Source organism: Gorilla gorilla, chromosome 9, assembly GCF_029281585.2.
Source record: "Gorilla gorilla gorilla isolate KB3781 chromosome 9, NHGRI_mGorGor1-v2.1_pri, whole genome shotgun sequence".
NCBI classification, from domain to species: domain Eukaryota; kingdom Metazoa; phylum Chordata; class Mammalia; order Primates; family Hominidae; genus Gorilla; species Gorilla gorilla.
This window is the reverse complement of record NC_073233.2, coordinates 50,622,395-50,638,448: the sequence shown is the minus strand read 5'-3', so window position 1 is coordinate 50,638,448 and position 16,054 is coordinate 50,622,395. Positions and strand designations below refer to the sequence as shown.

Below are 16,054 nucleotides of genomic sequence, written 5' to 3'. Positions count from 1 at the left end.
CCCAACAGAACACAACCCAATAGAACTCAACTCAACACAACACAACACAATGGAACTGAACACACTCAACCCAACTTAACCCATTCCAACACAGCACAACCCAACATAACACATTCCAATGGAACTCAACCTAACCCAACACAACACAATGGAACCTGACACACTCAACTCAACTCAGTGCAACCGAATAGAACTCAACCCAACCCAACACAACACAACCCAATAGAACTCAACTCAACCCAACACAACACAATGGAACTCAACATACTAAACCTAATGCAACCCCTTCCAACACAACACAACCCAATATAACACATTCCAACAGAACTCAACCTAACACAACACAACACAATGGAACCTGACACACTCAACCCACTCAACACAACCCAATAGAACTCAACCCAACCCAACACAACAGAATCAAACCAGCTCACCTTTTGTTACACTGTCCTATTTTATCTTCTTAAAAATTTTTTAAATTTTTTTTTGTTTTCTTTTTAGAGACAGGGTCTCATTCTATCACCAAGGCTGGAGTGCAATAAGATGATTATAGCTCACTGCAGCCTCAAACTCCTAGGCTAAAGTGATCATCCCACCTCAACCTCCCAAAGTGCTAGAATTATAGGCATGAGCCACCAAGCCTGGGCCCATTTTATCTTTTGGGTATTTTTGTTTATTTTTTTTTAAAGAGACTGGGTCTCTCTCTGTCACCCAGCGTGGAGTACAGTGGTGTGATCATGGCTCACTGTAGCCTTAACTTCGTGGGCTCAATGGATCCTCCTGCCTCAGTTTCCTGAGTAGCTGGGACCACAGGCATACACCACCACGCCTGGGATAAGTTTTTTTATTTTTTGTAGAGATGGGGTCTTGCTTTGTTGTCCATGTTGGTCTCAAACTCCTGGCCTCAAGTAATCCCTCACCTCAGCCTCCCATACTGCTGGGATTATAGGCATGAGACACTGTGCCCAACTCCTATTTTGTCTTCTTTACAGGATTGTTGACTGGCTTACGTTATTTTACTTGTTTGTCCCCTCCCACTAAACTGTGATTTCCTTGAGATCAAGCACTGATTGTTCATCACTGTATTCCCACCAATTAGAGAAAGCCAAACGCAGAGCATCAAGTCTAAAAAATAAGTATCTGTGGATCAATCAACCCTTGTCCAGAGAGCTGTGTCTGCCCCTACCAGCATGAATTCACAGCAAAGAAAGGATCAGAAAGAAAGAAAAGACCAATGAGTAGCCAAAATACAGGTGACAAAATTCACACACTCAAGTTTAAGTTTCAATTTAACACAAAATAAATGTCATAATCAATCCACTTTTCCAACCCAAAGCATGTTGGAAATAGCAAATAAAATGTTGCCACATAGCAGTTTTTCTCTCTCCAGTGGGCCAGAAAAATCAATAGCTTTAGAACAAAGAGAAATCTTTTTTTTTTTTTTTTTTTTTAATCAGCAAAGCGCCATGCAGCTCAGTGGGCTGAGCCCTTCAATGTTAGGACAGAGATGCCCCAACCCTGCAATCCTCAGCAGGCCCCAGGGACTCTTGAATTAATTCATGAAAGCATCTTCAGCAGCATTGTTCTAAGGCATCAGTAAAAGGTTCATCAGTTACAACCATTTTCTGTTTAAGAAGGCAGAGGCATCTCTAATAAAGTCTACAAAATTTTTTCCAAAATGGCTAATGTGGAAAAGGACTAGTGGTTATCAGTAAATATGTAGCTGTTCAGAAACTGCAGCTACCAGAAGTGATGCTGAAGAGCTGCATGGTTGAGTTGCTGCTGTAAGTTCCCTGAGGGCAGCCTGCCATTTTTTTTTTATTTTTTATTTTTTGAGACAGGATCTCACTGTGTCACCCAGGTTGGAGTACAGTGGTGTGATCTTGGCTCACTGTGGCCTCCACCTCCTGGGTTCAAGCGATTCTCATGCCTCAGCCTCCCAAGTAGCTGTGACTACAGGCATGCACCACTACACCCAGCTAATTTTTTTTATTTTTTGGTAGAGATGGAGGTTTCACCATGTTGGCCAGGCTGGTCTTGAACTCATGACCTCAAGTGATGCACCTGCTTTGGTCTCCCAAAGTGCTGAGATTACAGGCGTGAGCCACCATGCCCAGCCCAGACTGCCTTTTTGTTTTTAGACAGAGTCTTGTTCTGTCGCCCAGGCTGGAGTGCAGTGGTGCAATCTTGGCTCACTGCAACCTCTGCCTCCCGGGTTCAAGCGATTCTCCTGCCTCAGCCTCCTGAGTAGCTGGGATTACAGGTGCACACCACCACACCCGGCTAATTTTTATATATTTAATAGAGATGAGGTTTCACCATGTTGGTTGGCTGGTCTTGAACTCCTGACCTCAGGTGATCCACTCACCTCAGCCTCCCAAAGTGCTGGGATTACAGGCATGAGCCACTGCACCTGGCAAGACTGCCATTTTATTCCCCTCCAGTGCCTAATGAATGTTTGATGAAGGATGACAGGGCAGCTGGGGCTTTCCTGTGAATCCAGAAGCCCTCACACACCCAGATCTCACTTGAATTTGGACAACCAGCTACTCACATGACCTTACATGCCTGAGTTTGGACAGGAATCCTAGCATCTAGCCTGATCTCCAGCAAATGGATTGGGGAGGACCCACAGGTGTACGTAGAGAAAGGGGCATAGCTGGTTATGGGACAGCCCTGTAGGTGCTGTGTTGGTGTGGGATAAACCTGTTCCTTTTCTGTGCAGTATGTGTGTACATTTGTGTTTGCATATGTGGGTTGCATGCATGCTTCCTAACAAACATATGGGAGTGCCCGGGAGTAGAATTCACTAAGTACTGAAAGAAGAATGATGCCTTGAGTACAAAACATGAAAACAAAGGCACACAGAGCATTTTTCAGTTAGCACCATACAACTAAAACAGAGTGTTCTCTGCACACACACATGCACACACACACACACACACACACTTATACCTGCTTCCAAAATGGAGTTGAGGTAGCTTACAATTAAAGATTTATTTGTTCAATCTAAAAACAAGAACGATGGCATGAAATGCAGAGGTAATGTGGTAAAAATAATTTAGGCTAAGGTTCATGGTTGCCATCGAGCACAAACTTCAACTTGGAGCTTCCTGGCAGCCAAGGCAGAAAGGGAAACTCTGACGTGCTGCATATCTTATCACCTAGTGGGAGGACCATAGAATTATAGAACGGTAGTGCTGGAAATGATCACCCCATCTTCCCATTTGATAGACGAGGAAGAAGAGGCCCATAGGTGGGAAGTCATAACCTGAAGTTAACAGCAGCCACTCAGTAGCAGCACTGCGACTGGAATCCGGGACTCCTGAGTTGCAGCCTAGTGCTTCTTTGACTTTAGTTTGCTGTACAAGGACACATGCCAGATTGTTCAGAGGCTTTTCTTTGTATAAAGGCAGCAGGGTGGGTGGGATCTTCATGTGCGTCAGACCTCTGGGTTGAGCCCTAAGCCTGGCAGTGCCCTGGGGGGGTAAGGGGGTGGTGATGGAACCCCCTGCCTGCCTCTGCTGTGTTTGTTCAGGGCCTATACTCAGCTGGTGGCAAGCCAGGTGCCTGGCGTAGAGTGGTGGTGGGGACAGGGACGGGGCAATGGGGGCCCCAAGATGGACTTTTCCTGGGAAGAAGCCTGGGGTTTGGCCCTGCTCCAGGGGGCTGCAGGGGCCTCTCTCTGCTGTCTGGGATTCCAATCTCTGCAGCTGGTGTCTGAAGACAATAAGACAGAGGCCTCCCCGCCCTGGGCCACCCCGCCCTGGCCCCAGATGGGCTGCGGTTAGCGAGGCCTCCGCCAAGACAGTTGGTTCCTTGCACAGCCCGGTCCTCGGGAGAGGCCTGTGCTGAGTGGGCCCAGGCTGGGGTGGTCCTGAGGTATGACATTCAGACTGGGAGAACAGTGGGGACCTTGTGGTTGGCTGTCCTCCTGGGGCTGCACAGTGGAGACAGGCCTGCGGTGCAGAGCTTTGAGGCACAGGAGCGGGCCTGGGGGTTGGTGTGGCATCTGGAAGGGAGCTCTCGGAGCCCCTGGGGCGCCAGGGGTCAGAAATGGAAGGACACTCCAAGCCTCAGGACCTGCAGATGTGAGCATAGAAGGGGTCGTGAGGATACCCTTGCTGCCTCCAATTTACTGGGGAGGATATTGAGGACCGGCCAGGTTCACCTAGCTCATGTCTGGATCTGGGCAGAAAAGCCAGAACTGGGTGTGCAGGGTAAGGCCCCAGGACAAAGGAATAGGAGAAGAAGGAGGGAGGAGGTGGGCAGCCCTGCTCCCACCGGTCGCTCACCCGCCTCTCACCATTTCCATCTTCAGCCCTCAAATAAATCCCTCAGCCTGACCTTCTTCCACTCCTGTTCCAAAGACGGTGCTAGCTCTGCTGGCCTCTCCCCCGCCTGGTCATCTGTCTTCCCCAGATAACCCACATCTCCTCCTCCCTCACACTCAGCTCCAGCGAGCCCGCGCCCCACATTCCACTCCCCCACATGGCTCCTCCCTCCACTCTAGACCCCTTTGCCAGGCGCTGGCCACCTCCTTCCCTCTTCAGGGTCCCTCCCCGCCCATCCCTGGATCCTCTGTTCCAGAGCCTATAGGGACATCTTCCACTTCCACAGTCCCACCATGGGGATCTGGAACCCACGGAGACACAAGGAGAACCCCAACAGTCACAGTGACAAAAAGAAAAAGAGAAGCCATCTCTCTCCGCGCCTCCAGTGGCTTCTCCCCTCCCCCTAGCTTCCCCCACAGAAAACCCTGGGAGGCTGAGGAAGGAGCGGAAAGACGGAGCTAAGCCTGCAGGAAATTAAACATGAAATGAAAACAAGCTCCTCTGATTCATTCTCTCATCCTGGCCCCAGTCTCCCATCCCAGGCCACTGATAAAGAGGGATCCCATTTCAGCAGCACAGAGAGGAGACCCCATCTGTCCTTGGCTCCCAGTGGGCAGCCAGGGCCTGGACCCTAGGAATCCCTGGAGGAAAAGGGGCCCTGGGAGGCCAGGGCAGGGGCTGAGACCTCAAACTGGGGAGAGGGTCCGTTTCTAGGGAAGAGGCTTCTCCTCCCCCAGTCAATGTGTGTGCACACATACACGTGCGTGTAGCCACACTAGTGGGTACACTCGTGCACGCACACACATGCTTAGGATTAGGGAGGGGAAAGTGAGTTGGTACAGGAGTGGAGAAACATACTAATGTGCACCCCTGCTCACCCCCACCCTCCTCACAGTAACATGAGATACATCCCCATCTTCTTTGACCTCTTTCCTCTAGCAAAAGACAGTGAGAAAGGTCAGGAGCTGTAAAGAAACAAATGGGAAGTACTCTAAACATTCTTGGACTGCATTTCCCATCTATCTCCCCTGCTGCGACTATGAGGTATCATTCACCATGCAGAAACTGAGGCCCTTGGCAATGCCAGTGCTCCTATGAGCCTGTCCGTTGGCCAGCTACACTGGATGCCCAAAGAGGCCAGGCAGCGTCTGTGAGGAAGCACGTCCACACCTCCTTCTCCCCTCCTCGCAGTGGTTCCTAGGAAGCTCAAAGGCTCTGAGGCAGAGGAATTTTGAGAGCTGACTCCTATATTTAGCTCAGCAGCTGCATTGGTCGTGATGGATGGAGAAATGTTTCCACCTAGAGAGCAGGGACTGGACCTCAGGAAAGTTGGCTTTCTTGATGCCTGGGCCTGGAAGGGCCTGGCAAGGCTCCTTATGGCTCTGCAGCTGAGGCTGTTGTCATGGCTCTGTTCTCCCGGTCTGCAGCGTGCTGTCTGAGGTGTGCCCACTTGCATCTGAGTCTGCAAAGCCAGCAGACAGGTGCACATCAAGCTGGCAGAGGCCTCCCTCTGAGGAGCACCACGGTCCATCTCTGAATCAGCCTAAAGCCATTCCTGGCCTGGAAGCTGATCCCTCCTCACTCTCCCTCTCTCACCCACCCCGTCCCCATCACCCGTTCTCCAGATCCTAAGTCATGGGCCAGGGGTAGGGCAGCTCTTGCTCTTGAGCCTTGGGAAAGTTCTCAGCCTTCCAGAAATGCTCGTGCAAAGGAAAAGGACCCAACGCTCCCCATCGCCAAAAACACCAGTGCTCACAGCTGACTCAGAGACCTCCCCTTCCCCGTTGGGCTCTCAATCAGGCCAACATCCCATCCACTTGTGCTCAGTGACGGGTTGGCCTCCACTTCCTTTTACCATCAGGCCACGCTTCTACACAAGATTTTATAGCAACTGCCTCTACAGACAGCACCAAGGGAAAAACCCTTCACTTGGCAGTCAAGGCCCCCTGCGATCTGACTCTGTTTCTTTCTCTCCCACTGCTTCCTTCAAATTGACCTCTTTAGGTTTTTGGAGTATGCCTTGCTGTTTCTAAACCCAGGCCTTGGCTTTCCTCCTTTCAGCCAACCATTCAAGGCCCAGCTCCTGTCCCTCTTCCAGGAAGTCTTCCCTGACTGCCTCTGTTGCCCAGCAGAGCCCCTGTTCTCCCTTTAACACAGGGGAGTTCTGAGCTGGGAGACTGTCTCCAACAAGAAGGCTGCAGACAGGATGCAGGGAGGAAGGCATTCTGAATCTGGACCAATAAGCCTTAGAGAGCCATGAACCTTTTGGAAAACTGTGGCAAAACTGTGTGTGATTGTCTAGGAGAACACATCTGGAGGAGCATTTGTAGCTTTTATCAGCTTCTCCACAGGAGTCTGGTTAGATGACTGCTAAGATGACCAGTGACTTGTTTTATAGGTGGTGACACTTGGCTGCTCTAGATTCTGAAGCTTAGAAAAATAAAGTTCTGGCTCAGGATCACGCCCATGGCTAGTGGGGGTAAGATACCTTCCCAGCTCAGAGTGGATGATTCTAGATTGTCAGCTCTTGAGGACAAAGACCAAGGTTGATATTTATGTGTGGCTGCACCACTTCCCAAACGCACTGCAACTGATGGGGGGCTCAAGGGAACAGTTTGCACTGCCTGAAAGTGAGGCCTCCAGGCGGGCATCTCACCCTGGTGACAATGGCTTTTTCGCGTCTTGTAGGTCTGGTTCCAGAACCGAAGGGCCAAGTGGAGGAAGCGGGAGCGTTTTGGGCAGATGCAGCAGGTTCGAACCCACTTCTCCACTGCATATGAGCTGCCCCTCCTCACCCGAGCTGAGAACTACGCCCAGGTAAGTCCCGCCCTGAGCTGCTGCCACCGATCCCCAGCCCCTGGTGCTCTGAGAATGAGCCCCTTGGAGGAGAGCCCAGGTACCCTGAGATGACTTATGGCTCCAGGCTGCCCTTCCGTCTCATTCCAGGGGTGTGCCTGTTTATACCAGAATGTGGGAGGCCCAGGGTTAATCTATCCAACTAATCATTGAACCAGGCTTGGCTGAACTTTAGGGAAGGGAACGTTGGGGCAGTGAGAACGGCTCTTTCCTCCACTAGCTTTGGCCACTTTTGCTGTGGGCATCGGAACCAAGGCAGGCAGAAGGCCACCAGGCCCTCAGATACCGCTCGGAGGGTCTCTTCAGAAAGCGAGCTCTGAAATCTCCAGGACTCGTGGCCAAGTTGGAAAGAGCTTGGGATTCCCAGGCTGGGGACTTAGGTTATCTTTCCAGCTCCAGGTCTTTCTCACTTTAGGCAAGTCTCAAATCTCTGAGCCTCAGTTTCTTCACCTGTACCTTGGACATGGTAAAAACATCTGCTCAGCTCTGTTGTCAGGCAGTTGTAAGGTCTAAATTCAATCATGCAAAAGTATTTTGTGAATTGTACAGTTTCGAAAAGCTTGTGTGCCTGCGCTCAGCTTCTGGGGCCGTGTCCTCCCCTCCCCCCAGAGCGTTTTCCCTAGGTGTCTGTCAGCCAGTGCCCTGTTCTAGTGTGAGATGCAAGGGATGAGAAGTATTGAGTCACATCAGGCACCTGGGATGCTTGGAGAGATGTATTTTTGGCCAAGTCCAAGTCCACTCCTGACCCCCCCTCAGCCTGCCCAGCAGAAGTGGCTGCTCCCTACCTGCTCAGGCCTCATTCTGGCGTGGCCTCCGCCTCAGCTCCCAACCCGGCCCTGCTCAGCAGCCAGCCAGTAGCACGGGCACGCCTGCCTCCTTTACTTCTCCTTGACCTGGTTCTGTGCTAGCAAATGGTCTCTGGCTCTCCACCCAGACCAGCCCTCCATTCCCTCTCCCCCAGCCCAGGATTCATGGGGCAGGAGGGCAGGAGGGCAGAGCACAGGCCTGGAGGTGAGGCTGAGGAATATGGGGTGTCTCACACAGGCACCATCAGCATCAGCTCGCACTATGTTCTTCCATTCTCTTTCTCCCCTCTCCTTCCCTAAACTCAGCCTCCCTCTGTCCTCCCAGGATGGAACTCTAGCTCCCTCCTTGGCTTTGAGCGCTGCTGCCTGAGCGCACAGCTGGAGGGAGAACCCAACACAGGGCCCTGTTCACCCCTCCTACCCCCACCTCACCTACAGCACCACATAGTGTGTGCTCAGACCTCTTCTGAGAGGGGGTGATGGAGGCCAACCGGTCCCCCTTCCCCTGCACCGCAGAGAGAAATGCGGTTCCCTCCAGGATGGGGGCTGAGCTCCTTCTCCCTGCTTTAAAATGCCTCCCTCGAGCGTGCTCCAGACACATGCAGGAGGGCAGGCCAGCAGAAGCCCACATGAGGTTACCAGGAATCCCGTGTGCATAAGCTGAGAGGTTCCCGGGTCTCCCCCACACCCTAATTCTACCTCCTTATACGTGCCTAGAAGGTAGAGGAAGATGGGAGCCCCAGGTGAACGTTGGGGAGGGAAGGGAAGCCCAGTGGCACCGATGGAAGATAAGATGGCCAACTCAACCCTGCACATGCCCTCGCCCCCTTGGCACGAGGAGGTCCGGTCTCAGCTCTGGCTGTCCACTCCTGAGGCAGCCCCTTGCATCCTGAGTTAGTTCTGAAGCCTCCTAGCTCAGGCCCTGGAACCTCAGCCACTGACCCTTGGTTTCTGAGAGGTTTAGGTCCCTGACGCCCACCTCACCCAACCCCTCCATCTTCCCTGCTACTGGTGGGGGCCCAAGGGAACCTGCGAGGCCAAAGCTCTCCGAGTTGAGGTCCGCTCACCTTGCTCAGGTGCCTATGGATGTGAGGGGCCTGGGGAGGAGCTGGAGGTGAATGAGACACAGCTGCCATCCGCAGATGGAGGCCAAGTCTACAGTTGAGTCTAAAAATAGGAAGCCAACTGAGGGGTGCTGGGGTGTCACCCTTCCACTGGACCCTTAATGAAGCCTGAGGTCACTCCTTAGAACTGAATTTCCCTCTGCTGCTAGCCTGGCCCTGGGAACAGAGATGCCAAGGTGTAAAAGCCACCCCCACAGGGGTATCTGGACGTCCATCAAGGCTAAACACTCAAGAGGGGCTTCATGGGAAGGATGGACAGTGAGGGGAGAGGTGCTCTGGGGGAAGGGGCGAGCCCCTTCCACACCACGCCTGCCCGCCAGCCGGTGACATCTCTCCCTTCCTCTCCCAGATTCAGAACCCGTCCTGGCTCGGCAACAACGGGGCTGCCTCACCAGTGCCAGCCTGCGTGGTCCCCTGCGACCCGGTGCCTGCCTGCATGTCCCCTCATGCCCACCCCCCTGGCTCTGGGGCCAGCAGCGTCACCGACTTCCTGAGTGTGTCTGGGGCTGGCAGTCACGTGGGCCAGACGCACATGGGCAGCCTGTTTGGAGCAGCCAGCCTCAGCCCAGGCCTCAATGGCTACGAGCTCAATGGCGAGCCGGACCGCAAGACCTCGAGCATCGCGGCCCTCCGCATGAAGGCCAAGGAGCACAGTGCGGCCATCTCCTGGGCCACATGACAGGGCACCCCTGCCCCGTCCCCACCTCGGGACACCATGGGCCACGCCCATGTTTTCCAGGCCCCCAGCCTCCCACTCGACTTTCCTCTTAGGAACCTGGCCTGGGCCAGGGGCCTGACCCTCAGCACTTTCAGCCACCCCAAGTCTGAGGCCCCGTGGACTGCTGGGAGGGAGGGGGCAGCAGACCCCTGGCCCCTCCCTGGCACTGAGGCCCTGACCCCTGCTCCCGGCCACAGGCAGTGGAGAAAGCCAGGTGGCCACGTTTTTCAGCTTCGCATCCATGATAAGCTGAAAGCGCTTTCTTGCTCCCGCCCACTCCTCTGCTCTGCCTAGTTGACCATGAGTCAATGCTAGATTTCCATGCAGACCCAGCAGCCTCACCAGCCCAGTCTTGTCCATCCTTCCCGCTCCTAGTGGGGTCCCCTGGTCACCAGGCCGGTGGCTGTGTGTCTGAAGCACAGGCTGCCCTGCAGAGCCAGCCTCCTGCCCTCCCATCTTTCTCTCCCTGAAAGCACATGGAATCCGACCTGCTGGGGCCAAGGCACCAGCCTCCACCTCCCCCCGAACAGTGACGAGTCTGACAGAGCCTGGCTGACTGCATCCTGGCTGTCCCCTAGGCTGGATACACCTGGAGAGAGTGGGCAGAGGATGACAGGAGCTGGAGCCGAGGACCCCTGCTGCCATCTAGCAATGCCAGTCCCCAGGGGAGACACGGGCCAGCCCCTCACTGGACACTATAGGGGAGGAGCCAGACCTGAGGGAGGCTGAGAACACGGATGCCACAAGGGCTCCCACGGTGCTAGAAGAAGGAAAGGTCCTGGGAGAGGGGGAGGCATCCGGGTGGGGCATGGGCCCGGGCAGTCCTCCCGCTCTCCGGCCTGCCTGGCATCTGGTACAGCGGGGAGGTCTGGGCAGCTTTGTTCTCCATCCAGAGCCCAGTCAGGTTCCCTCCAGGAGGATGCGGAGGGGCTCGTCTCTTCCCTGCCCTACCCTGGCCCCTCCCTGGGGCTGCTCAGCAGTGTCCCGGCATGGAAGGACTCACAAGTTCGGAACACATAAGCTAGAGCCTGGGGGCCGGGTGGCAGAGGGTCAAGAGCTGCGTGCAGGCTTTGCTAGAGGACGTGTGGCCATGCTCGGCCTCCAGGCCCTGCCATGGCCTCAAACTGACTGTCCTCCCTGCCGTATCTGTCACAGTGTCATCGCTGCCCAGAGCCTTCCACGGCAGATGGGGGCTCTGTGTCCCTCCAGGCACTAGGAGGTGTTGCTCTTCTCCACACAGCTTTCCACACTCCGTCCTTACACTTCTTCCACAGGGACCAGGACTCTCTGCCCTCTCTCCAGCCTGTGGAAGGGCTCCTGGCCTGGGCTCCTCGGTGTGGCTTTGCTATTGCAAATGGGGCTGTCAGGATGCCCTCCTGAAACCAGGCTTCCTGCCTCCAGGAAGCGGGGCTCCGTGCCTGCCTGCCCGACCCCTGTAGCTTGGGTCTGGCCCTGAGCCCCAGCCCTCACCTCAGCTGGGAGTACACAGTAACCATCCAGAGGCAGGCCTGTCAGACCCCGGGTGGGGGGTCCCTCCAGCAGGCAGCGCCCCGCATTGAAGCGCTCGCCTTTTCTACCTTCTCCCTTGATTCCTGTCATGGAGTAGGGCCAGGCCCACTAGGCTCAGGGTCGTGGACACAGAAAGGCCTCCTGGGTTGGGCTGACGGTAAACTTGGTGTTGTTGAATGAGGGTCTCTGGGGTTGAGGGTGACAGTCTCCCGCCTGCCTGGGGTTCTCATCTGCTCTAGAAACCAGGCTGAGGAAGGGTCTGGCTGTGGCCTCCCTTAATAAGAGTCAGACCTCTTTGTGAACCGTAGCTCTAAAATTGATCTTGTAGAGGTGAAAGGGTCTTGGACATTGAATTAAATGTTCTTGGAGGCTTGGCTTTAAGTGTTTCAAATATTTGAGAATTTGGAGTGACTTTTGGGAAGTTTTTTCTAGTTCTGAGGTTCACTGAAATGACCCAGACTCCCCCAAAATCTAGCCAGGGAAAGGAAGAACTTAAGGCTGGGAACAGTTTCCCCATTTCTCCCCCCTTTCCTTCTGAAATGCTCATGGCTGAGGAAGGAACTTTCACCTTGGGTCTTTCTCACCCATGAGAGAATCAGGACAAAGAGGAGGAGAGCCAGGTAGCTCCAGAGTGGGCCAGGAGGGAGAGCAAGGGAATCAGGACAAAGAGGAGGACAGACAGGTAGCTCCAGAGCAGGCAGGGAGGGAGAGTGAGAGCTTTAAGGGGGCTCTTCCGCAGTGGCCCCCGGCACTCAGTTCCTCCATGCGTCTGCTCTCTGGCTGGGCTAGACCCAAGTCAGGCAAATTTCAACCCAAAAGCTTGAGAAGAAAAGGCGTCTATTAGAAGACTCTGTGGCTATGGCTGCCTGTCCCAACACACCCAGGAAGTGTCTAGGATTAAACATGCCAATGTGAAACATTCCTGTTCATCTCGTCAAAGGCAGCCACGTACCCCAGGCCTGTCCTCCGTGGCTTGGCCCAGCCCTTGGGGGCCACCTAACCACACTAAGTATGATAGGACCACCGAGTTGGGAGGAAGCTTAGAAACCCTCTAGTTAGTCCAGTCCCTTCACAACAGAGAAGACCCTGGCCCAGAGTGGAGACATGACTGCCCTGACCTGTATTTGCCCTGAGACTAAGCTGAGAGAGGAGCCTGGGACGTGCCACCCAGGGTGTGAGGGCCTGGGCTTCGGTGGCACCAGGGGCGGCCGGTGCTGCATGGAGCTCCCCTCTCCAATGCCTCATGGGCATTTACTCAGCAGCTCAGTTCTCCAGAAGAGAACCTTGGGGCCCAGTCCCTTCCCAGACAGGTGGCTAGGCCCAGCCTTCTGCACTGCAGAGCAGGGGGCCACTGCCGTGTCAGCTCCTAGGATGACTGAGCAAGTCAGGGCAGCTGCCCAAGGCCATCTGGAGCTAAAGCTCATGAAGGCAGGTGGAGAGAAGCATCTACCTGCCACGTGGTTCATTGCTATGCGAATAAGCTAAGAGAGGTGAGGATTTCCTTTGGATATCTGCCTAAGATCTCAACAGAGATGGCAACTTAAAAATGAAGTCGTGGGTAGCCGGCAGATGGATGGGCAGCCTCCCCACACTGACAGCCTCCAGTCCCTGCTGGGCACAGGTCTCAGCATGGCAAGGCTTGACACTAAGGTGCTGCTACTGCCCTCCAGATGCCAGCACTACTCCTGGGGCATGGGAGCGAGGGCTCTGGGGGGCACACAGAGAGGCTTGTCTCCAAGGCTGAAATAGCACTTGGAGGACATGGGCTTTTAGAACTTTCCTTGAATTCTTTTAACTATACTTGATTCTCAGCGCTCACTACCGTGCCTCCAGCTTCGGGAAGCACGGTGGCCAGGTTAGCTCAAAGACACTGCGATGGGGTGGGTGCAGCAAGTGTGGGGTGGGTCCCCAGCACACACAGCTGTGATCACACTGGACCCAGCTCCGTGCCCCATCTCCTGTCATTTCGGCTGGGCAGACAAGAGGGACGCTTCCATGAAAACTACGTACCCTGCTTATGCAGTCATTCCCTCCCTGGGCTAGACAGTGGGGGGCCATCTTCGAGAACCTGAAAGACACGCGGGGGTTCCTGGTCTGTTTCATGGCCCTTACTGTCCAGTGCAAAGGCAAACAGGCCTAGCTGGGGGAGGATGGTTGGTAAACTGGCCCCCAGGATAATACTCTGTGACTATCCAGTTAAAAAATAAGAAGGTGACAAAGACCCATCAACCCCACTTCACTTCTTTCAAGATGCTGTAGGGAGGAAAGGTGCTTCCATGACCTAACCTCGGCCTCTCCTTTCTTCCCTCTTCACTCACACACATAGAGCTAGGCCTTTATACTACTGATTTTGAAGGACAGTTTTCAATGTCTAATCATCTGTTTAGGTGTGCAGTGGTTGAAAAAAAAAGCTGAGTGCTAGAAGGAACATGAACCTCAACCGATACTTATTATTCTCATTGTAAGATATTTTAACCCTGTATAAATGCAACTTTTCCTTTAGCTTAATGGCCTGGGGTGGAATATTAAAAATATATATTAAAAATACAGTAAAAATCCAGAAAAATGTAAAAAAAAAATGAGGTCGGTTCCATAAAGTTTTACTGCCTATACCACCATGTAACTACATTATAGCAAAATATTAAAAGAAACGTTCTTGCCTTTTAAAGTAAGTTATTGCACTTACATCTTTTTTGGGAGAGGAGGAAAACGGATGGGAAGGAGACGTAGGGGCCCAGGCATGGGGCAAAATAGAGTGCAGAGACAGCCGGGCACTCCCAGAACACCCTTTGCTGGCCCAGCCCAAACTGTTTGGTTGTTATTATTTGCAATAAACTCCTTCTCCTTCCTCCTCTCAACTGGAATCTGTATGTTTTGTTCCTGACTTGTGACAGATGAAATGTGATCAGAGGGGCCTCTGAAATCTCACGTTAATTGAAGTCGGCAAAAAATACTAACAGTGCCCTTTTGAACTGCTGACACAGTACAGAAGGGATTACCAGGGCTAGATGAACAACAGGTGGCCGGCTGATGCTCCTGCACAAAGAAGGGGTGCGTGGCCTGTGAAGGTCTGGGATGTACCCAGCCCCCTTGTCCCAGAGGACCTGTCTGCACTGCAGGGAAGCTAGAAGGGGGCAGGGGGTACCAGAACCCACTTCTCAGGCAGCCCAAAGGGTCGCAGCAGCAACTCTTTGCCTCCCCTGCATCTGGGGTGTGCTTGGCACAGACTGTGCCATGAGGTCTTCACAACCAGCACTGCCAGCCCCTCGGTGCCACTGAGTACCGTTCTGTTCCCCGGGGCTGTTCTGAAAGCAGGAGAGCCAGAGCGCAGAGGTCCAGGCTGCTTGACACCAGGAGCACAGTGCGGACCTCCAGGAGAGGCGGGTCCCAGTTCTGGCTCTGCTACTGAGTGGCCAGGGGAACTGTCCTTCCAGGATGTATGGCCAGACAACTTTTAAAGCAAACCTCTGAAGACAAATTATGAAGCAGAAGGAACCCAGGTTCTACTGTCGTATAGGTGTTTCCTTGCTTTCCAGCACGAAGGTGACTCAGGAAGAGGCAGTCAGCCTCCAAGGGACCACTGTGTGGACAGGGAGTCATTTTTGCTGACCAAACCAGCTGAGTCTAAGTTCTCACATCTGAAGGATAGAAACAAGCCCTGTCCCTGCTTAGCTTACCGATGGAGGGGGCAGGATTAAGTGGACAATGTCCATGCATGGGCTTTGTAAGCCGATGTGGCATAGTGACATAAGGGACAATGATTACTCCCAGAGAATGACATCTCCCTCCAGCTCCCAGCTGTGAGTCTGATAAAACAACAACAACAACAAGAAGCTCCATTTTATCCTCTCTTTCCAACTATTTGAACATTGTTCTCTTGGAACCACATCTCAGATTTGATACCTGTGTCAGTGCATTCACATTCAGTATAGACCCAACTGGGTTTTAGGTTGACCTGGGCTGGGAGCTTGTTTTCTTTAAAAAATGACACCTGTCCTATATTAGGGCTCAGGGTCATGGTAGCACTTGGACACTCCACACCAAATCACTGCCAAGTCACAGGGCAGGAATTGAAGCAGAGAGGGAGAAAAGCCATGTGCAAACCACATGCGAAACCACGGGGTGTTGTCTCTACCTCACACCCCTGCTTCTTCCTGTGGGAGCTGAGCACCCCCCAAATCCCTCAGAGTCCAGATGAGCGCCACTGCTGAAGAGAAAGACTGGCCTGATGTGTGACTTAGGCATCACAGGGGATGCAGGTAGCCCACCCCTGGGACCTGTGCCTCCGAGTGGTCTCTGGGGAGAACAACGACAAGGCCAGGGCCAGCAGGGCCTCCTCTGACTGTGGACTATGGCTCAGCCCTTCACTGGGTCTGACCACCCAGCACAGCTTGTTGTTCCCCAAGCCATCTAGGCCTTTTCACCTGGCCACACCACTGGACTTGCTATCTCTTCTTAGAATGCCTCTATCTCCTCCCTAGATCCCCTCCAATGCACCCAGCCACTCTGCAGTGTATCCTCCAAATGATAGCACCCTCTATGAAGCTCTTTCTTAAGCCCATGCCCTCACCTCAACTTCCACCCTTAGGTCAAAGGCTGCCCCTCTGCGCCTCCACAAAACTGTTTGTGTCATAATACCATGATGGCACATGATACCATATAAGTTATCTATTTATCCATCTGACTTCCTCACATCCCTAAAAGGCT

The 16,054-nt window shown here is 53.4% G+C and overlaps 1 protein-coding gene across 1 annotated transcript in view; it reads left to right on the top strand.

Annotated features, from left to right (window-relative positions):
• Positions 1–14,203, top strand: part of ALX4 (ALX homeobox 4) — a 50,212-nt gene extending 36,009 nt beyond the window's left edge. Inside the window, exons 3-4 of the mRNA XM_004050979.5 lie at positions 7,023–7,151; positions 9,470–14,203. Of these exons, the coding sequence (XP_004051027.2) occupies positions 7,023–7,151; positions 9,470–9,799 (459 nt within the window). The 3' untranslated portion in view covers positions 9,800–14,203. The remainder of the gene's footprint in view (positions 1–7,022; positions 7,152–9,469) is intronic.
• Positions 14,204–16,054: the final 1,851 nt, after the last annotated feature.